The sequence below is a fragment of the Manihot esculenta genome, chromosome 10 (assembly GCF_001659605.2).
Source record: "Manihot esculenta cultivar AM560-2 chromosome 10, M.esculenta_v8, whole genome shotgun sequence".
NCBI classification, from domain to species: Eukaryota; Viridiplantae; Streptophyta; class Magnoliopsida; order Malpighiales; family Euphorbiaceae; genus Manihot; species Manihot esculenta.
Window position 1 is genome coordinate 1,486,356 of NC_035170.2, and position 22,246 is coordinate 1,508,601.

Genomic DNA, 22,246 nt, shown 5'->3' on the forward strand with positions numbered 1-22,246 from the left:
CCGCTCCCCGCCCCCGCCCCCGTCCCCGTCCCCTTCCCCGTCCCCGTCCCCCGTCCCCAGTCCCCGTCCCCAGTCCCCGTCCCCAGTCCCCGCTCCCCGCTCCCCGCCCCCGTTCCCCGCCCCCGTCCCCGTCCCCATCCCCGTCCCCAGTCCCAGGTCCCCAGCCCGTCCCCAGTCCCAGGTCCCCAGTCCCCATTCCCCGTTCCCGTCCCCCGTCCCCGTCCCCGTCCCCGTCCCCGTCCCCGTCCCCAGTCCCAGTATTGATTTTTTATTTATAAAAATTAAAATTAAAATATTTTAATTGGATTTTAGAATGATTGTGAAAAAAAAAATTTTAAAAATCGAATCGAACCGATCGAACCGACCGAATCGAACCGAACCAAATCGGTTCGGTTCGATTCGGTTATTTCTCTTATTCGATTCGGTTCGGTTTGTGTAAAATTCTGCAATTCAATTTTCGGTTATTTCGGTTCGGTTCGGTTTTGAACCGAACCGACCGAATGCTCACCCCTACTTGGAAGAATGTGAAGGCCTCTTCAAATCCCAAGTCCTTTATGGGTAAGGAAGCCTGGAGTATCCATGATTGCACCCTTTTTACTGACGCTGTACAAGTCCCATCACCATTTTCACTTGGTAGTCTTCGCCCTGTAACTCCTTCATTTCGAAGTAATAGAAGAATATCACTTTGGAAAAAAAAAATATAAGAAGATCACTGGGTACAAACAGCCGTGTGTATTCTCCCATCTTTGGCAGCCATGACTGACTCAGGAGTGCCTCTCTTTAGTTTCACGCCATCATCATCTGGTAGGTACCCATCTCCCTCTCTCTCTCTCTCTCTCTCTCTCTCTCTCTCTCTCTCACACGCACACGCACACACAAACATTGTGCTTCTTTGCATATTTACAAGCTTTAGCTGACACGGAATGATTTGATGAACAGCGCAGACTGACTCTGGGATCTCTCTCTTTGGTTCAATACCATCATTTTTCGGTGAGTACCCATCTCCCTCGCTCTCTCTTACACTCGCACACACGAAACAAAACCATTGGCAGGTTTTGGCTAACGAGGAATAATTTGATGAACAGCGCAGAGCGACTCTGGATTCACTTTCGGTGGTTCAAAACCATCATTATCTGGTAAGTACATCTTCTTCCTCGCTCTCTCTTACACTCGCACACACGAAACAAAACCATTGGCAGGCTTTGGCTAACGAGGAATGATTTGATGAACAGCGCAGAGCGACTCTGGATTCACTTTCGGTGGTTCAAATCCATCATTATCTGGTAAGTACATCTTCACTCTCTCTCTCTGACACACATACACAAATTTAACTCTAGTGTATGCAAGCTTTAGCTATGAGGAATGATTTGATAAACAGCGCAGGTGTTCATTTATCTATTTGAGTTGTTTTCCTAGTCAATGAAGCCTTGCGGTTCTCTGTTTTTCTGTTTCTTTAGGCGAGTTCATTGAAATTTCTGATTTATTTAATGCTAACTAACAAGAAGTCAATAGGCTCGTTAAATTTAGGTCCAGTTACAGCAAAAAATGGCGGCAGATTTTTTCGGTGCCGGAAAACTGGACGTCAACGTTTAGCCAGGGCAACAAGCCTCCCATACACTGACCAAACCAACACAAACTCCTGCGAGATTAATGCAGAATCAGGCCACGGTGAGTTCTGTTTTGCTCTACTTGTCTATATATCTTGCTTTATAATGGATACCATATTGAGTAGAGCATTGCAATTTGGATCTTACTTGTGATGTAAAGGTACGACGAGAACAGCTGAAGTTTTGAGTAATCTGCAAAAAGTTAATATTGAAGCAGAGCTTGGAGGGAAAGAGAGCAACAATACCAATGAAGTGAGTCCTTTGACTCCATCTTTTATCAAAAAGGAGGAAGAAGCAAGAGAAGCAAATCCAGAAGCTGCTAAAACTTCATCATTAATGGTGATTTCTAGAATTTTAAAGGGTATACCTCAAGACCCTCATTTTTATCAGCTTAGAAATCACTCTGAACTTGCAAGAAAAATGATGATATGTTCATGGGACCAGATTTTCTTAGAAACTGCAGAAAAAATTCACTCTTTACAACCAAATGGTTTCTGGGTCAGAGCCAGAGAGCTGTGGAAAACAATGGAGGAGTTGCAGAGCATGGGATATAATGTGATTCCTTTGAGAAGAAGATTAGTGGAGTTGACTAATGTCATGACAGATTTGAAGCTGTTTAAATCAAATATAAAAGGGTTAAAAATCAAGGCAGAGGATCACAGAGCAGAGAAAAGAAGACTTAAATTTGTGATTTTGAGCTTGCAGGAAATAATTATGGGAGAAGAAGAAGGCATGGAGAGAGTAGTAGCTGAGGTTATGGATTTGGAGAAAGAGTTGCCAAAATTTGATGAAGCATTTGCCAATTTAGCTTTGGAGCCTCTCTAGATTGATGTTCACTGGTATGACTTGATTATCAAATGTTTTATAAGATCTTATCTACTTTAATCTATGTTTATTTTGAGATTTACCCATCTACAATTTTTTTTTTCAAATGTTTACAGTTCTTAGGTGTTCTCATAAAGCCTGTTTGTTAGTGAATTAAATCTTAACAAGGGATATTATTGAAAAAATTATTGTTCATATTTATTATATTTTTTTCTTTAATTATTCTCCATTTTATAATTTTTATTTATTTTAATTTTTTATATTTATTAAAAATATTTTTTCATTAATTTTTTAATTATAGTTATATTAAAAAATAAAATTTTATTCAGTATTAAAAATATTTTAAAAAATTTCTTAAAAATAAAATAAAATAAAATTATAATAATTAAATTATATATTACTATAATATATAAAAATAAATAAAACTATAAAAAAGTAATATATTTGTCAGTTAATAAAATAAAAAATATTAAATAATTATTCAGTAAGGTAGCTGTTAGTATTTTTTCATTTATTTAATTTGAAAATAAAAAAATTGTCTTCTGCACACAAATTGAATAACTTTTTTTTAAAAAAATTTTCTTCCCATCCAATAATTTTATTATTTTTTTAAAGAAATTATTATAACTCTATTTTATTTTTACTCTTTTAAAATATTTTTTAATATTTAATAAAATTTAATATTTTTCTAAAATTAAGGAAGCATTAGTTATTATTCTATTTAGTCAACTTTAGTACTTAGTTTTGGAAAACTAAAAAGAATAAGAATAGGTAAAGGATACTGCAAAGAAGACTTCAGTTAGTTATTAATTTTTTTTATAAAAATAATTTATTCAATTAAAAAATAAAATAAAAAAGAAAAATAAATTATTTTTTAGAAATTCACTTATGATGAAATCCGTAAATTAATATGAATTGAATAAAATCTTAATATTTATATTTATTTTGTTTATTTTTAATATTTAATTTATAAAAAGGAAAAGAAAAGTAAAAGTAAAAGATTAATAAATTAATTTTATTTATTTTTATCATTCTTAATAATTAAATTAGAAATAATAAAAAGATTCAATGTTCGGTGAGATGGAAGAGATTCAATTTGTGGCAGAGAAAACCACGGTGAGGAGCTCACTCCTGCTGAGATTCAATGTTTGGTGATGGAATATTGAGAAAACACAGAAAGGGAAAAAGATTTCTCTTTCTTTTAATGCAGTTTTCTCGGCAGACAAACAGAAGGTATACAGATATTCATTTTCAAAATACATTTTCTCAGATGATAAAAGGACAATAAGAGAGAAGATAATTTTATTTCCGCACATTTTCTTAATAATTAAACAGAAAGTAAAGAACAGATCGACACAAGCAATTCCCAGACGAAAAAAGTTACACTTCTTTCACGACCAATATTTCCTCAGTCCTAGATAAGTGGACAGGCTAATATTAATAAACTACCTATTCCCTGCGCAAATCTCAGAGAATACAGACAACCTCTTTCGTGGAGTTGGGTCATGAAGGATCTTGTGAATGAAGGCATCAACTTCTTTTCTGGGTGTTGGGTATTTGTCTAACTCACTAACATAAACCTCAATATCATCATCCATGGGCGTCCAATCTCGAGCTTTCGTATTGAAGGTGGTGGTATTCTTGCTGCAGGAGTATTCCAGCTTCACAGAGACGATGGAAGTAGCCGAGGTTGCATCTGCCATGGTTGATCAATTTAAGAGAAAGGAAACAACTAGCTATATATTACTTTCGGATTGAGTTCTTATGACTACAACAAACTTCATGTATATATAGAGGTTGCCATGCCACCCTAAAATAAATTCAAACCAGATAAGGAGAGGATTCCTTATTGGAATTCATACGTTAGTAGGTTTAATCAGTAGTTGGGTAATTATACAGTACACCTCAGTGCACTACGGAATGTACACCCATAAGCTAAACAAAAAATATTGATAAATTAGTTTTCCCTTTTCTTTTACTAATAATTTTCTTTTACTAAATCTTGATTTACAGGAAATCTTTACTTGCATTCCCGAAGTTTTTTTTTAGGCTTAAATAGAATTTATTATAATTAATTTTAAATAATATATATTTATAAATTATGCAAATATACATATCTAAATATATCAACAGTACCTCGTTGATATTATGAAATTGGTTGTGTAAGTCTGCACAAGAAAAATCACGTATTTCTTTTTTTTTTTTAACCGTTTAGCGACCTTTAATCATTTTTCGGTTATAACAACAATGAATTTTATCACTTAAATCCATAAATACGAATTCATTCGAATACCCATTTATACCAAGCGATCATTTAATTTCTCCAATACGCGTATGTTTAAAATGCGTGTTGTTAAAACTGTGAAATGACATAGTTAGCTATTCTCTCTCACATCACATCACCAAACTGAATTATTTCTTGTTGAGTCTACGTTTATAATCCTTTCAGTCTACTTATGTGTTTCGGATCAGAATTGACGATAATATTTTAATATGCTTTGAGGATGGTTCAATGAATTTTAGGTTTTGTTCATTTTGAAAGTCCGACCTTATTTCAGAAATAGAAAATCGAGCGATTTTTTGTGATTTTTATTTCATTATAAAAAGTTTACATTTAGAATAATAAATTATTAATAATAATATTATTATTATTTTAAATAAAAATTAAGAATTAGGAGTAAAAACTAAAGTCTATTTATTATTTAAATACACTTATAATCAGATTAAATATAAATATACTTACCAATTAAACATATTAATGCAATAATAATATTATTATTGTTATTATTACAAATTTGCAATTCCTGCAAATATAATTGAAATCAGATTACTTTAAAACCTAAACAGATTAAAATGGTATTAATCCAATTGAAATTGATTAATTTGATTTGAAATTGAATTAAAAAATACTAATAAAAATTCAACCATTGCTTTCAAAAAAAAAAGATTCAACCATTAAACTCAAATTAAAACTTAATGAAATTTTATAATTCTAAATTCCATTGAATATTCAATTTTGAATTAAAACCACCAATTTCAGCTTAGATCCGCCTATGCCACCCGATTATTTTGACTGTTTTACATTGAACGGATACATACTGACCACTGATTTAGATTCTGATTATAAAAACGTCCTGTTTTAGAGGAAATAAAACAAAAAGAAGTCATACTTAATAACAAAAACATTTTACACCAGAATTTTATACAAAATTTAGTTTCTTGCAATGCTGAAATCTTCAATCCAATTTGCCAAAAGAATTTGAAATGGTGAAGAAGAAGAGACTGGCATTCGGTCCACTTGCTCTGCCTCATTCCTCATCATCACTAAGCCAGCCGTAGCAAGGTTTACTCCTTTGGGCAGGAAGAGATTCAACTTGTGGCAGACAAAACAACTGTGAGGAGCACATCCCTGCTGAGATCTGAGAAGTGGGTGACGCTCTTCCAAGCTTGGCATCGCAGGTTTCGCCATTAGAGCATGGAACAGCTTCCACTGGTTCTGAAACTTGCAGAGCTAGTGTTTTTGTTGCTGAGGATTCAATGTTTGGTGACGGAACTCGCTTGGACTGACCATGAATGGAGTTCACTTGTTCTTCAGCATTGTCCTGAACAACGTCATCCTTCAAGAAGCATTGAAGGATAATGCAATTTACATCACCATAATTTTATAATTTAGTTCCTAGATAGTGCTATTATTAACAAATTAATTTTTATATTTTAAAAAATTCCAAAAAGAAGCAACTTTTCCATATTTTCTTTCTAACCAAACATATCTTTTGATATTTTCTCTTTAACAACCTTCATGTTCATCTCTTTCTTTTTCCTCGAGAGAATCAATTTCCTTTAATTTCAGCAACAATTTCTCCAATAAGTTTAATCAATATGCTTCGAAAACTATCTTTTTAGTTTGGAACTCCATCATTCTCTCCTATAAGCAAAATCAAAAGGTATATTTCAATTCTTCATACCTAACCATCCCTTGTTCTAAAACAAAAAGGTTAAAAATTTCTTCATCATTTGTCCAATGGGGAATTCATAATAATACTCAAAATCGCAACTCAAATGAATTATTTTCCATTTTAGATGATAAGTCAAAAGATGAAAAGGAATTACTGAATTTTGGCAATCCATGACCTCAACGCTTTTTTTTTCTTTTTTGTTTCTTGGATCCTTGCTGATAAACCCATTTTAGATATTTTTTTTGTTCAAAACTTCAATTGGCGTGCTCATGATAAAAGCGCACAGTAAGTGTTCGATGAAATGCCTAATAGAGCTGCTGCATTTTTCATTCACCTTTATTTTGTTTTTTTTTTTGGCCTTTTTGGTAGAGAAGAGAGAGGAAACGTTGCGGAAGAAACATCATTAATGATCTTAAATATGATAGAAGGGATATTTAGAATTTTGTGGTTTAATTAGGTTTTTATTTTATTTTTTAAGTTTCATAACACTTGTATTAACAATTTGATGAGCTACTTGCTGAATATGTTGTAAATTTTCACTTTGAATGATTTTAGTTTGTTTGATACTTCAGAAAGTAGGAAATCTTAGTTTTATGATTTTGTCAAATAGTGTTCATGATGATAGCAGTACAATTTGGGGAGAGCCAGGAGAAGAAAGGTTCAAATGGGCATTTTACTCTTTTTAAAAATATTAAAGGCAGATCTATTGGAAAATGGAATGGACGGAAGGATTACATTATAATGGGCTGGAAAAAAAAAACCTTTTAATGAATTTTTAAAAAATGTAAAGATGAGTTTATTAATAATGGCAAGAATTTATTAATAGGAAGATTTACATTTTAATTTTTAGTTATTATTGTTATTAACAAATTATTTTTTATATTTTCATAATCTATTAAAACGTGTTTTAACTTTTATTTAATCAAAAAAATAATAATTAAAAATAAATAAAGGATGAGAATGAAAATTTTTAAAATTCAATTTTACTTTTAATAATCAAATTTATTGTTTAATTTTTAGATATTATTATTATTAATAAATTAATTAATACATATTTTTAAAAATTTATTAAAATATTTTTTTTTCCTTATCTGTTAAAAGTTTTTATAATTTCTTACAGTCAAATAAATAGTCCTACTACTCTTCCCCTCCTCCTCTTTCACCATAGTCATTTTCTTTATTTTCTTTTTTTTTTTATAGGAAAAAAATTAAAAGAAAAATTGAAAAAAAGAAAAAGAAAAAAAAAGAAAAAAAAAAGAACAGTAGGAAAAATCAATGAAGAAAAACAATGGAAGAAAAGAAAAGGTAATTTAATTTTTTTAAGTTTTAATAAATTTTTAAAAAATTCAGAAAATTGACTTATTAAATTGTAAATTTTTCTTATTAATAATGGTAATAAGAAAGACTAAATTATAAATTTTTCTATTGTATAATCAGCTAGTTCAAACACAAATATGTGTAGATATTGAGAAAACACAGAAAGGGCTAAAACATTTACCTTTGATACTCCATTCTCAATCAACAATGGAGGATCGCTGTTTTCCAATAGCTTTGGTTCATAATTTTCCCTCTCAGATTTCTCTTGCTCCTCAAGGATGGAATCAATGAGAAGCCTGTAAGAATTCTCTTCAATAAAACTCCAACTTTCATCACCACCATAAACCTGAAACAAACACAAGATCTCCTAAAAAGTGCCCTCTTCACTTCTCTGCCTGATTGCAGAGAAGGTCAGAAAAAACGTAAATTAAACATACCCTTCAGCTTAAGCAATGATAAATTCACCATTATTATGGGAAAATTGTTGGTGTGAGTGTGTGTGTGTGGGGGGGGGGGGGGAAGCGGCAGAAGGAAAGTAACCAAACAGATACAATGAGATAAAATAATTTTATTTCCCTTATTTTCTCAGTAACCAAACAGAGTAAAGAACAGATCTACACAAGCACTTAATAAGCACATTAAATAATTCCCAGACGAAGAAAACTGCACTTCTTTTTCCTTGTTGGGAAAGTCACATTTGCATAACCAATATTTCCTCAGAAACCAAACAAAATCTATAAAAATTTTCTCGTAAATGCATCTCTATATAAAGGGATGACCTTCAGGAGATTTCTGACGGTTCTGCGAACCAAAGCTTCAGGGAAGCCCATTGCGCGAAGGGCGTCAAGTGCAGCATCAATACGCTTCACACCCACCTGTAAAATTTAAAATTTTTTCCAAGAATCGAACGAGAACATAGTCAGTGAAAAACGAGGGAAAATGCACGAAAAGGGCAACATTTCTCAAAAGAAAAACACTGTAGAGACCTTTGAGTTCGTCTTCTGAGCGGAGGCATGTCTATTCGTTTGAACTGAGTCGTTTGTCAGCATATTGGGAATCTCAATGGGTTTTGCTTTGGGAACTCACGCGGGCTAACGTCTGCTAGCATTGGACCCAGTTGTACACAGCGACCCATAACATAACATGACTTGGAAGAATGTGAAGGCCTCTCCAAATCCCAAGTTCCTTTATGGGTAAGCAAGCCTCGACTATCCATGATTTGCCCCTTTTTACTGACCCTGTACAAGTCCCATCACCATTTTCACTTTGTAGTCTTCGCACTGTCAACTCCTTCATTTGGAAGTAATTGAAGAATAAGGTCACTTTGGAAAAATAAAAAAAAGAAGAGACTGGGTACAAACAGCCGTGTGTATTCTCCCATCTTTGGCAGCCATGACTGACTCAGGAGTGCCTCTCTTTCGTTTCCCGCCATCATCATCTGGTAGCTACCCATCTCCCTCTCTCTCTCTCTCTCTCTGTCTCTCTCTCTCTCTCACAACACACACACACACACACAAAAACATTGTGCTTCTTTGCATATTTACAAGCTTTAGCTGACAATGAATGATTTGATGAACAGAGCAGACTGACTCTGGGATCTCTCTCTTTGGTTCAATACCATCATTTCCCGGTAAGTACCAAATCTCCCGCGCTCTCTCTTACACTCGCACTGTCGCACACACGAAACAAAACCATTGGCAGGCTTTGGCTAACGAGGAATGATTTGATGAACAGCGCAGAGCGACTCTGGATCCACTTTCGGTGGTTCAAAACCATCATTATCTGGTAAGTACATCTTCTTCTTAGCTCTCTCTTACACTCGCACACACGAAACAAAACCATTGGCAGGCTTTGGCTAACGAGGAATGATTTGATGAACAGCGCGGAGCGACTATGGATTCACTTACGGTGGTTCAAAACCATCATTATCTGGTAAGTACACCTTCTTCCTAGCTCTCTCTTACACTCGCACACACGAAACAAAACCATTGGCAGGCTTTGGCTAACGAGGAATGATTTGATGAACAGCGCAGAGCGACTCTGGATCCACTTTCGGTGGTTCAAATCCATCATTATCTGGTAAGTACATCTTCTTCCTAGCTCTCTCTTACACTCGCACACACGAAACAAAACCATTGGCAGGCTTTGGCTAACGAGGAATGATTTGATGAACAGCGCGGAGCGACTATGGATTCACTTACGGGGGTTCAAAACCATCATTATCTGGTAAGTACACCTTCTTCCTAGCTCTCTCTTACACTCGCACACACGAAACAAAACCATTGGCAGGCTTTGGCTAACGAGGAATGATTTGATGAACAGCGCAGAGCGACTCTGGATCCACTTTCGGTGGTTCAAAACCATCATTATCTGGTAAGTACATCTTCTTCCTAGCTCTCTCTTACACTCGCACACACGAAACAAAACCATTGGCAGGCTTTGGCTAACGAGGAATGATTTGATGAACAGCGCGGAGCGACTATGGATTCACTTACGGTGGTTCAAAACCATCATTATCTGGTAAGTACACCTTCTTCCTAGCTCTCTTTTACACTCGCACACACGAAACAAAACCATTGGCAGGCTTTGGCTAACGAGGAATGATTTGATGAACAGCGCAGAGCGACTCTGGATCCCCTTTCGGTGGTTCAAAACCATCATTATCTGGTAAGTACATCTTCTTCCTAGCTCTCTCTTACACTCGCACACACGAAACAAAACCATTGGCTGGCTTTGGCTAACGAGGAATGATTTGATGAACAGCGCAGAGCGACTCTGGATCCCCTTTCGGTGGTTCAAAACCATCATTATCTGGTAAGTACATCTTCTTCCTAGCTCTCTCTTACACTCGCACACACGAAACAAAACCATTGGCAGGCTTTGGCTAACGAGGAATGATTTGATGAACAGCGGTGAGCGGCTCTGCATTCAATCTCGGTGGTTCAAAACCATCATTATCTTGTAAGTACACCTTCTTCCTAGCTCTCTCTTACACCCGCACACACGAAACAAAACCATTGGCAGGCTTTGGCTAACGAGGAATGATTTGATGAACAGCGGTGAGCGGCTCTGCATTCAATCTCGGTGGTTCAAAACCATCATTATCTTGTAAGTACACCTTCTTCCTAGCTCTCTCTTACACTCGCACACACGAAACAAAACCATTGGCAGGCTTTGGCTAACGAGGAATGATTTGATGAACAGCTCTGAGCGACTCTGGATTCACTTTCGATGGTTCAAAACCATCATTATCTGGCAAGTACATCTTCTCTCTCTTTCTGACACACATACACAAAATTTAACTCTAGTGTATGTAAGCTTTAGCTATGAGGAATGATTTGATAAACAGCGCAGGTGTTCATTTATCTATTTGAGTTGTTTTCCTAGTCAATGAAGCCTTGCAGTTTTCTGTTTTTCTGTTTTTTTAGTCGAGTTCATTGAAATTTCTGATTTATTTAATGCCAACTAAAAAGAAGTCAATAGGCTCGTTAAATTTAGGTCCAGTTACAGCAAAAAATAGCGGCAGATTTTATCGGTGCTTGAAAACTTATTAACATTTAGCCAGGGCAACAGGCGTCCCATACACTGACCAAACCAACACAAACTCCTGCGAGATTAATGCAGAATCAGGCCACGGTGAGTTCTGTTTTGCTCTACTTGTCTATATATCTTGATTTATAATGGATACCATATTGAGTAGAGCATTGCAATTTGGATCTTATTTGTGATGTAAAGGTACGACAAGCACAGCTGAAGTTTTGAGTAATCTGCAAAAAGTTAATATTGAAGAAGAGATTGCTGGGAAAGAGAGCAACAATACCAATGAAGTGAGTCCTTTGACTCCATCTTGTATCAAAAAGGAGGAAGAAGCAAGAGAAGCAAATCCAGAAGCTGCTAAAACTTCATCATTAATGGTGATTTCTAGAATTTTAAAGGGTATACCTCAAGACCCTCATTTTTATCAGCTTAGAAATCACTCTGAACTTGCAAGAAAAATCATGATATGTTCATGGGACCAGATTTTCTTAGAAACTGCAGAAAAAATTCACTCTTTACAACCAAATGGTTTCTGGGTCAGAGCCAGAGAGCTGTGGAAAACAATGGAGGAGTTGCAGAGCATGGGATATAATGTGATTCCTTTGAGAAGAAGATTAGTGGAGTTAACTAATGTCATGACAGATTTGAAGCTGTTTAAATCAAATATAAAAGGGTTAAAAATCAAGGCAGAGGATCACAGAGCAGAGAAAAGAAGACTTAAATTTGTGATTTTGAGCTTGCAGGAAATAATTATGGGAGAAGAAGAAGGCATGGAGAGAGTAGTAGCTGAGGTTATGGATTTGGAGAAAGAGTTGCCAAAATTTGATGAAGCATTTGCCAATTTAGCTTTGGAGCCTCTCTAGATTGATGTTCACTGGTATGACTTGATTATCAAATGTTTTATAAGATCTTATCTACTTTAAAGTTTAATCTATGTTTATTTTGAGATTTACCCATCTACAATTTTTTTTTTCAAATGTTTACAGTTCTTAGGTGTTCTCATAAAGCCTGTTTGTTAGTGAATTAAATCTTAACAAGGGATATTATTGAAAAAATTATTCAAAACAACTACTTTATGCACAGTGGATAGATAAATAGTGAATAATTGTTTAAGGAAATAATCAATTGTTTAAGAAAATAATTCCACCAAACATAAAGTAATATTAATGAAATATTATAATAAATTAAACAAGTTGATTGTATATTGAAAAGGACATTTCTTCATATACAAACAATCTATTCAATATAATTTATAAATAATAATATTTAAAAAAATTACTAATTAATTAAATTTCGTAACTCTTTAATTTTAAAAATATATTAAAATATATTTAAAATATTAAAAAATTTATTAATTAATCTATTTATTAATTTTTTAAAAAAAATTAAAATGCTATGCCTATATGTATTAATTAGTTTAATATTTATAAAATTAAAGAAGCAATTAATAAATTTTATTCATATTATAAATTAAATAGTAAAATATTTAATATTTAAAAATAACAAATGATCGATTAATATTTAATTTTTTAATCGATAAATTAGTTAATAAATTTTATTAAATTCAAGGATTAAATAATTATTTTTTCTGGTATTTATTAATTTTATAAAAAAATTAATTTAACATAAATTTAATAAGTATTTATGAAATAATATTCGTTGTAAATAATATATTGATTTGGCCATGCTTAAATCATAACGAAAAAAATCTAAGTGCCTTGTATTTTTATTAAGAAATAAATTAGCTCAATTTAATTTTTTGAGGTAAATAAATTCATTAATCTGTGTTTAAGGGTCAAATTAGTCCATCTACTAACAAAAATTAAGTTTCTTTTTTTTTTTTTTTAATGTTAAGCCCAACTGCTTCCCCCTAGGCCAAACATTCTTATCCTAAACACTCGCAAGCCCAACTGCTTCTCCAAGTAGCCCAAACAATAAAATAATAGATTTTATTAGATATTTTTTACTCTTAAATTATATTACTTTATTAAAAATAAAAAATCATTGATTTTTTTTAAAAAATTAATAATGAGATGGAACTTTTTGTCCAAACTTTAACATGTGGAATTTAAAAAGGCTTAAAAAAGAAACAACATGAGAGCTTGGTGGGCCTCCACCCTTATGTCTTTCCATGTTAAAGATGGTTTTCCTAAAAAAAACTTAGAAAAAAGTAGGTGAATTTCCATCATCTTTGATATTGCAAATGGAATGAAAAGTGAAAAGAGAGATTTCTTATATCTTCTCTTTAGGTGTAAAGATGATCCTCCTTTTGATTCCATTACATGCAATTTGAAAGAGATAGTTCCCTTTCTTTTCTTGTCTAAACAGCAACGTGTCTGTGTGTGGATATGCACTACTTTAAGACCAATCTAGACCTTTGTCTATTAACAATACATTGACTAACTTAACAAATAATTTAACTATGATCTTACTTGCGCACGCTTCCTTTGTCTTTTAAGGTTTATTCACTCAATAAATTTAATAAATAATTTTAATTTTTTAAAAAAATTATAATATCATATTTTTTATATATTAATATTAAATAATTTAAAAATTAGCCCGGTATATATGAAACATGATAATTAATATTATTTTGAGATTTCAAGATGATAAAAAATTTATAAAAATAAAATAAAATCATTATAGAACGAAACTAATATAATTAGGTTTCTATTTATTTTATAAAATTTATTGGATTATTTTATCTACTTTCTTTGGATGTTGATGACCCTCTTTCAAAAATTTAAAATTTTAATATATTTTTTAAAATATATTAAAGGAAGTATTTCATTTTCATAATAGTCTTAAAGATTAATGTCAAATAAATGCTTAGATTTGAATTTTTTTAAAAATATAAAATATATAGTTATAATTATATGTGTTCGCAATGTGTCTATGATGTAGTATCGGACGGGCTGTTAATCGGTATATATCATCTTTAAGAAAAATAGGGTATGATATATGATGACCGCTGGATTTCTCCACCCCGGTCTGGGGGCAGGCCCATGATACCAGCTCCTCTTTTAGGGGCCTTCAAGCCTCATCTCATGCATCAAGTCCAGCCCACTCAGCCTGAAGGCCGGACTCCCATCAATCTCCTCAATCAGGCCGGCCTAGCCTTTTGGGCCCGATGAATAAAATCCTTTCCGGATTCAGCCCATATCATATCATCGGTCCAGCCCAGAATCAGAAAGAAGACTAACCCATCCTTCACTTGGGACCACCCGTACGCGCGTCCGGGAGAATCAGAGGCCGTTATGCATGGGGCAGCGATCTGATTTCCTCGTACGTCCATATCAAAATAACAGGGACAGGTGGTCCAATGACACATTCTGTTATATGTCACTGGCAGACAAAAGGAAACATATAAAAGGAGAAATATTCTCTTTCAGGTCTAAGCTTTTTTTCCAGTTTTATAAAACGTTTGTAAAAGCCTATTTTCTAGATTTCAGATCAACAATATAGACCTATCAGAAAGAGTATGTATAAAAGTATATTTTTTGAATTTGGAAAAGTATGGATTTTCAAGAAAGGAAATATCATAATATGCTGATAATTTTTTATGATAATTATTTCGTGTATAAAATTAAAATTATTTTATAAATATTTTTAAATATTATTTTTAAATAATATTTCCAAAAATAATGTATCCTATACCTGCGTTATTTATAATTATTCTTTAACATGTCGATAATATAATAAGATTTTTTGAGATATTTATATAAAGACAATAAATCATATATATATATATATATAATTTTTTTAATTTTTTATTATAAAATAATTTAATTTTAATATAATTATATATAAATATTATATATTAATAGTAAAAATTAAATTATTATACAATTTACTTTTAAAGAGATAAATGATAGAAAAATAAAACAGACAGATTAGCATTTTTTTGTGATTGGTGCAGAATTTTCATTCATTGGTATAGTTATCTACTCTTTTCCCAACTTTAAGCGCTTTTTTTTTTTTTTCAATTATTAGGATAAAAGATTCTCACCAAAAAAATTCTGTTATTTTTCTAGAAAAAAATATTTAATATATTTTAATTAGAATGAATGAAAGGCCCTTTATTTTATACAAATCATTTGAAGGAACAAAAAGGACAAATACAAGTTGAAAACTAATGAAATAATACTCATTTAAAATTATTCTTTTTTTTTTACATATATTAAAAAATATATTTTTTTATTAATTTTTAAATTATATTCATTTTAAATATATTAAATTTTATTAAATATTAAAAATATTTTATGATATTTTTTTAAAATAAAATAAAATAAGATTATAATGATCAATTTATATAATTAAAAAGTAAACTGAATAATAATTTTAAAATATTTTTTAAAAAAATTGATAAAAATTATGATACAGAGAAGATAAGAGAGGAATATAGTTTGGGTTTCTAATGAAAATGATTTTGGACTTTTGTCTTTGTGGATTGAATCACATGCAAAAGGTTTCAATATCACCCCAGAACTGGCCAGATGGTGGTTCTAATTTGATTTTAGGTTGAAAAGGTTGATTTGATTTAAAAATTTTTATTTTTCAAAACGAATTTGATTTGAAATGATTGCATCTAAATCTTACTTAGTTGAAATTACTAAATCAGATCAATTCCAATTTGAAACCGGTGATTTGAGGTCGGCTTAATTAAGTTCAAGTTCAAAAAATATGGAACCAGAACCAGCCCTTTATACCTCAGTTCCGAGCTGATTCATCAAATAGAACCATTGATCCAATCTGATTCTTGGTTTTATCTTGAGCCAATACCGATTCGATTCATGGTAAAATTTGCAAGTTCTTGAATTGTATTCACTATATATATATAATTTGAAACATTAATTTCTACTTAATACTAATTAACCAAAGCAAATCAACATTACCATTGACAAATCACCTACTACTTATACAAAGCTTGAAACAATACACCATATATGAAGGAGATGCTGGTGGTGCTTCTGCCTCCCTCAGTATATATAATACATACAGAGAATGTGACATGCTGTGGAGGAATTGCAATGAGTAGCTGTAGTGTATAACTTGGATGATAGAGTTCAGACCAACACCTAATGCTTTGCGGCAGCGGCCGGCGGCGGGCACTGGTAGCACTTGGCAAAGAGGCCAAATGTGTCAACTTGCCTGATAAAATTGGTCATACTAGCCCACCCACCTAAACCAAAGCCAACTACAAACACCCAAATCACTACAAATGCATTCATTAGATACATAGCTGTCCAGCTAGGGAGGAAAATTGGAGGCTTCTCTGCTGCATTCTGCAAAATAAATAAAAAAAATATTAAAAATCTTGAGTTAGGAATAAGACTGGCTACCTAAGGAGGGTCCGGTAAAAGAGAGTTTGGGTTGCCAGCTATTTTCCAAGATATAGCTAGTACAAAGAGTATAAGTATGAGTGTACCACATAACTGAATGACAATGAAATGCCACCAACCTCATCTTGTCTCCAATTTCCCAATTACAGCCACTAAAAACTACACTTGCGGGATAATTGCTCGAATTTAAAAAATACATTACAATATTTCTAAAATTTTAAAAAATTTACTTATTAGTCCCTTTATTAATTTTAACTGTTAAGTATTATAAAAAAGTCTGAAATACAAAATTAATAGATCAACACTTGAGTTTTTTTATATTATATGGACTAATTAGTAAATCATAATGGTTAAAAATAACATATTAACTAATTAATAGATTGTTTTAATGTATTTTTCAAAATTAAAAAACTAACTAACAAATTTAACTATACTACAAGGACTAAATAGTAAATTTTCCTAAAAACTTTTAAATCACTTCACAAGGTCAAGCTTAGGTATCTACTCAATAATTAAGCAAGTGGCTATCAAAACCATAATGATTGCTCTATTTGCAAGAATCTTGAGTTATACAAAGAATTCTTGCATAATTACCCTTCATCTACACATACATAGATTCCAATTGGACAAAAAAAAAAAAAAAAGGCTTCTTATATGTAGACAAAGCAGTTTAAAAAAGTTGTATACTTTTCTCAACAGCAGCTCAAACAGAAATAATTGCAGAGCAGAACGATGAATAATAACTCGAAGTAGAAATTTCACACAAAAGAAGATATGACTATCAGCATCCATATCAATCACAATGGCTATAAGAAAGTGAAACATAAGAGTAATTGACTGGCAACTTTGAGATAGTATTAGACAATGCCAGCAAGATGTATGGTACAAGTATTAGGTACAGATGATGAAGAAGAAGAAGAAGATAAGAAGTAGAATGGACCATTTACCTGTCGGGCAGAGGCGGATCGATACGTGAGCATATGAGCTAAAGCAGGGATGATGTAGACAGTGAAGCTGACTAAAAGAGCCCCCACAGCTGAGTTAATGGGGCCAAAGAAAGGGAATATGATAGCCAAGAACCATATAGGTATGACTACAGGCAACCTTGTTAATGCCCTTAAGAATATGCTCTTAGTATCATGCATCCCCACCACTTTCTCCCACACAAAATACAGTGGTGTGCATGCAAATCCAAATGTTATGAACTGCAAAATCAAGTCATAGGTTATATGTGCTAGTGTACGAACTCTGGCTAGCTATTAACGAGAGCAAATATGCAAAACCTGATGGATGAGCATGAGGATGACTGCAGCATCTCGCCACCCAGATTTAGGGAGGAGGGAGAAGGCATTTGAGTGGGTGAGGAGTTGATCTCCAAATGCCCAGTAGACAGCAGTAGCAGATGGAATTGTCAAGGTGAACACATACAAGGTGGCTAGAAGATATATGTACTTGAATTTCTGAGGCTTCCACATTGCATGCATGATTTCCCTATAGAAATTTACACCATTCTCAGAGATAATTGATATTTTATTCATCAGTAAGAATTGATAGAGATGAACCCAACTAACTTGAAATGATAAATGATATGATTTTTTACACCATTCAAAAGCATAGACAAAGTTAGTCAAATTGAAAATTTTAATAATGGTATCAAATCTGATTCCATATATAATGAAGTGACAACCCAACTACACAGAAGTGAAAAAGTACAATTTCCACCATAAAAACAAGAAGATCATGAGAAGAAAAAAAAATCTACTTTCAGAAGTGTCATTGTCATCTGTCATCTGTCATCTTTTGAAAGTTAACCGAGTCTTTGCTTAAAAGCAGCTTAGATAGAGGAAGCTATTTTTCAAACTTATGATGATTATTATTTTTTAGGTGTACCAACTCAGCCAAACTAAACTTGAATAAGTTTGAGAATCTGAGACTCATTTCCCATGTGAACAGTTGGTAACATGATTAAAGTCCCTTCTTTTTTCCCCTAATTTTACATAATGGAGAGTAAGCAGAGGACTCGAACTTAGGACCTTGTCTGAATTGAGAGGTAGGAGAACTATTGTCTGACATACTTAGCAGACAACTAAAAGGGTTTGGTAATTTCGGTGGACCTAAGTTTTGTGGAAGATCAGAGCAATCATGTGAAATTTGAAAATAAAAAGATGGAATGGTAACACAATCATCACTAGTCAAACCCAGCCACACAATGAGGTGTAACTTTTACCTAACCTAGCCTAACAAAATCTTGTTTGCTGTGCTTCAAGTGAGGTGGATGGGCATAGTTGCTCTCTCTTAATAAGTAGTCTCGAATTTGAAAAATTTTAATGCGGTTCGATCCTTTAGTGGGCCGGACCGGCATGAATCCGGATTTGCCCGAATGGTTTAGACTAAAAAAAAATCTTGTTTGCTGTAAAGTAATGTTGAATAATTTATATGGTAAAATCCAAGGGGATTGCTTCTTTTGGCATATAGTTATAGATGGAAACTCAAAGAATCAAATTTAGTTTCCTTGTTTGGATTGGATTTATCTAACTGTCCTCACTCTTAGGAAAAATTATTAATTACAAAAAATGGCAATTAATTTAAAACCTTTTTGTTAAAATTTATAAGGAAATGTAAGAAAAATGAAAAAAAAAAAAAAAAGAACTTACACAGTAACAGCATGACCACCAAAAGTGTAGAGAATATTGGTGGCACCTGTGAAATAAAGGACCAATTTTGCTGGGCCAGAGTGGATTACACCATCAACCTGTAAAAATAATGATAGTATTTTCAAATTTCTTTAAAAAAAAAAAAAAAACCTTAAATCATTGATCTAAAAATTGGTAATCACCTGGCCATGAACAATGGCTGCAATGGTCAAATACCAGGCAGTGTAGGTGGTCATACCAAGCCCAAGAAAAGACCAAATTCTGTAATTGTGAAATGAAGGTATGAACACAGTGGTGGCACAGCAAGCTCCGAAGATATAGGTCCATGTCCTCTTGTCTAATTTGTCATTGATATAGTATATATTGCTGGAATAAACCCAAAGAAACGGTTCAAATCAGAGAATTAAACCAAACCCATTTCTATTAATCCTTCTGGAAATCAGAAAAAATAAAAAAATAAAAAAAAAACTAACCTTGCACAGGCTATGAGTTGTATAACAGAGCCAAAGAGGAGAAAAGTGCAGTTGAAGGCCAACCCAACAGCTTTCCAGGCTGGACCAAGCAAACCATCTAGCACCTCAAACCACTGCAGATTGGGAGATGAAAATATAATATTTTGTTTGATTTTATATATATCTTAAAAAAAAAATTTGTGGGTTGTTCTTGGAAAGTACCTGTATGACATGGTTCTTGAAGCTGACATTCTCTTTCTCCTTTCTGCTTCTGTACTCTACATATAGAACACTGATGAGATATGCAGTCCAGCTCCCAAGAAATCCATAAAATACCTGGAAAATTATTCCAGAAAGCATCCCCATTTGAGAGAAAGAGTAGGGCAGTGTTAATAGAACCTGAGCAACCTGTAAGAACCCAAAAAAAAAAAAATTCCTTGATTAAAAATTAACTTACACATGACTAGAAGGGCATAGTTTGAACAGTTTTTGGTGGATTTTTCTATTAGTACCTGATTTGAAGCACAGCTAAACCAGGCGTCATAGACAGACCCACCATGCCAAAGAATACTTTTCAGGCTAAAAATGGAGTCATCTCCTTTATTCTGATCTTCTTCTTTCTCTTCATGTTCAGTCTCATTGAACCTAGAGACCATCTCTTCTTCTGCTTGCTTCTGGGATAACATTTTTTTTTCCCTGCTTCGCTGCTTTGCAGATCTGAAACATGTATGAAACAATGTCCGAGAAAAAAGAGGAAAGAACAGAATCAAGAACCTGGTACTTGGATATGGAAAATCTCTTGGATTTATAATGGAAAGAGAACCAGAAAAATTCTACTAGACCTTCTATTGACAAATGTATCAGAATCCTGCAAAGTCTGCTGCTTCTTTAACACCCCTAGAAAGGGAGCTTGTCTAGTTTTGGGAGTGTGGTTTCTCTCGTTTTTTATACCTTGTAAAACTGTAAGAACAAGAAGCCAGTGAATTCAGACAAGTCCAAAACGGCTGTGACCTAAATGATTCTTTAAGTTTCACCTAAAAGAACTGACACTGTCAAAATCTGATAGCTATGTCACAGCTTGAGCAGAGAGAGAAAAGAAAAAGAAAAAGAAGAAAAGTGCAAGAAAATCTCTCTCTCTAAAAAAGAAACTTTGAGCAAAGAACAATTCTGACAGAAAGGAACACCTGAGAAAGAAAGAAAACTAGCCAGGAGCTGCTTTTGCAGATAAAACTACCTTGTAATTTCTTAAGAAAACAGAGAAAAACGATTTTTTTTTTTTTTGTTCTTATTCTTTCTCTTCTGATGGTGTTTCCGTTGCAGAGTCCCCTTCAGGCTCTGGCTTCTAGCTTCTATACTCTGTTCTTCGTTTTGTCTAGTTCTGTTGATTTCTGTCTCAGCTCAGTAGCTTTACTCTATGATATTGATACCCTTTTTAAATGAGTTTGGTACAGATCCAAATCCAGAGAAATTAATATTTCGGCAATTTTATTTCTTTTTTTATTCTTTTTATTTTTTTTATTTTTTTTCCAGTCTTTGTACGTCATGCCCTTTCTTTTTTCCAAATAAAGATGGAAAATTGTCTACTCTGGTGAGCACTAAGACAGTAAAAAAAAATAAAATAAAGTTATTCCTTATATACTGATTGGATTTAATTTATTTTTTTAAATGAATTAAATTTAAATTTAATTTTTAAATTAAATTAATTAAAATTTTTAAAAATAAATAGTATTAAATGAATGAAATTAAATTGTTAAAATTTTTTAAATTATTTTTTTGTCCTTAAAATTTTTGATCGATTGTGAAAAGGGTTAATGTATAATTAGATTATAGATATTTTTTTTTTTTAAATTAATTTTTAAAATGAGTTAATATTGATCTAAATTTAATAAATATCATTCTAATACAATACACTTAAATAATTTCAACAATGTAATCCAAATTATAATCTAAACCTTGAAAAATATTTATCACATTCTTAATTTCAATGCTTTTAAATATATGATTAGGTATATTAAAAGTCAACTTTTATACATCATATTATAGTTTAACGCTCCCCTTCTCATATTTAGTTATACATAAATTATTTAAAAGATTTATAAATAATGAAAATTTAGAGGAGGTAATTATTTAGATTTTTGAAATAAAAAAAAATAGTAAAAAAGTAATGAAAAGGACTAAAATGAAATTGGTGAAGTAGTAGTCAAAGGAGTGAAAAGTATCCAATCTTTAAAATAAGGGATTTAATCTGTGATTGATTGATAGGAGTAATTAAACACAATTAGCTTATAATTAGTGATGAATGGAGGGTCCCATCTTCATCTTCTTACATTCACTTTTTCCATGAATACATATGCTCTCTGTCTCACCTTTTCCCTCTTTCTCTCTTCACCAATAATTCATCCTTTCTCATTTTATCCAACTCCCTGTTTTTCAATGAGAAAATTATTATTAAAATATTTCTTTATTTTATAAAATGGAAAAATTACTTTGTAATTCTTGAGATTTAACGTAATTAACACTTCTGTCCCTCTATTTTGGCGACCTAACACTTAAGTC

The 22,246-nt window shown here is 32.6% G+C and overlaps 3 protein-coding genes across 53 annotated transcripts; 1 reads left to right on the plus strand and 2 right to left on the minus strand.

The window, feature by feature from the left end:
• The first annotated feature begins 650 nt into the window (after positions 1-650).
• Positions 651-12,203, plus strand: LOC110624697 (nuclear envelope pore membrane protein POM 121). Of its 48 annotated transcripts, none has more exons than XM_043960861.1 (16): positions 651-804; positions 940-990; positions 1,086-1,136; positions 1,233-1,283; positions 9,587-9,637; positions 9,734-9,784; positions 9,881-9,931; positions 10,028-10,078; positions 10,175-10,225; positions 10,322-10,372; positions 10,469-10,519; positions 10,616-10,666; positions 10,763-10,813; positions 10,910-10,960; positions 11,279-11,341; positions 11,441-12,203. In XM_043960861.1, the coding sequence occupies exons 1-16, from the start codon at positions 756-758 to the stop codon at positions 12,103-12,105; spliced, it is 1,440 nt and encodes a 479-aa protein (XP_043816796.1). In that variant the 5' UTR covers positions 651-755; the 3' UTR covers positions 12,106-12,203. The 48 variants fall into 48 exon arrangements, with proteins under 48 accessions (XP_043816796.1, XP_043816806.1, XP_043816805.1 ...); XM_043960860.1 differs by lacking the exon at positions 1,233-1,283 and adding an exon at positions 9,440-9,490 and having other exon boundaries at positions 652-804; XM_043960903.1 differs by having other exon boundaries at positions 705-808; positions 10,033-10,078.
• LOC110624699 (probable inactive histone-lysine N-methyltransferase SUVR1) lies at positions 5,435-8,848 on the minus strand. 2 transcript variants are annotated; one of them, XM_021769953.2, is made up of 4 exons: positions 8,692-8,848; positions 8,485-8,580; positions 7,887-8,051; positions 5,435-6,034 (listed from the first exon to the last, which is right to left on the minus strand). In XM_021769953.2, the coding sequence occupies exons 1-4, from the start codon at positions 8,752-8,754 to the stop codon at positions 5,741-5,743; spliced, it is 618 nt and encodes a 205-aa protein (XP_021625645.1). In that variant the 5' UTR covers positions 8,755-8,848; the 3' UTR covers positions 5,435-5,740. The 2 variants fall into 2 exon arrangements, with proteins under 2 accessions (XP_021625645.1, XP_021625644.1); XM_021769952.2 differs by having other exon boundaries at positions 5,435-6,049; positions 8,692-8,845.
• A 3,910-nt stretch (positions 12,204-16,113) lies between the features above and the next one.
• On the minus strand, positions 16,114-21,101 carry LOC110624696 (auxin transporter-like protein 2). Of its 3 annotated transcripts, none has more exons than XM_021769942.2 (10): positions 20,925-21,101; positions 20,533-20,650; positions 20,203-20,407; positions 19,913-20,098; positions 19,712-19,824; positions 19,421-19,604; positions 19,239-19,336; positions 17,868-18,075; positions 17,532-17,789; positions 16,114-16,527 (listed from the first exon to the last, which is right to left on the minus strand). In XM_021769942.2, exons 3-10 carry the CDS (start codon positions 20,374-20,376, stop codon positions 16,321-16,323), a joined length of 1,428 nt encoding a protein of 475 aa, XP_021625634.1. In that variant the 5' UTR covers positions 20,377-20,407; positions 20,533-20,650; positions 20,925-21,101; the 3' UTR covers positions 16,114-16,320. The 3 variants fall into 3 exon arrangements, with proteins under 3 accessions (XP_021625634.1, XP_021625635.1, XP_043816845.1); XM_021769943.2 differs by having other exon boundaries at positions 20,875-21,101; XM_043960910.1 differs by having other exon boundaries at positions 20,533-21,101.
• Between the last annotated feature and the right edge of the window lie 1,145 nt (positions 21,102-22,246).

Bases quoted from the DNA above. Each gene is read 5' to 3' on its own strand.
- LOC110624697 (XM_043960861.1), top strand. From the start codon at position 756: ATGACTGACTCAGGAGTGCCTCTCTTTAGTTTCACGCCATCATCATCT. The intron at 9,638-9,733 runs GTAAGTACACCT...TTTGATGAACAG, and splicing joins TTCAAAACCATCATTATCTG to CGCAGAGCGACTCTGGATCC. The intron at 10,079-10,174 runs GTAAGTACATCT...TTTGATGAACAG, and splicing joins TTCAAAACCATCATTATCTG to CGCGGAGCGACTATGGATTC.
- LOC110624699 (XM_021769952.2), bottom strand. From the start codon at position 8,754: ATGCTGACAAACGACTCAGTTCAAACGAATAGACATGCCTCCGCTCAG. The intron at 8,581-8,691 runs GTCTCTACAGTG...TAAATTTTACAG, and splicing joins CTCAGAAGACGAACTCAAAG to GTGGGTGTGAAGCGTATTGA. The intron at 8,052-8,484 runs GTCATCCCTTTA...TGTTTGTTTCAG, and splicing joins CCGTCAGAAATCTCCTGAAG to GTTTATGGTGGTGATGAAAG.
- LOC110624696 (XM_021769942.2), bottom strand. From the start codon at position 20,376: ATGTTATCCCAGAAGCAAGCAGAAGAAGAGATGGTCTCTAGGTTCAAT. The intron at 17,790-17,867 runs GTTTTGCATATT...TTGATTTTGCAG, and splicing joins TCCTCATGCTCATCCATCAG to TTCATAACATTTGGATTTGC. The intron at 16,528-17,531 runs GTAAATGGTCCA...TTTATTTTGCAG, and splicing joins GATCCGCCTCTGCCCGACAG to AATGCAGCAGAGAAGCCTCC.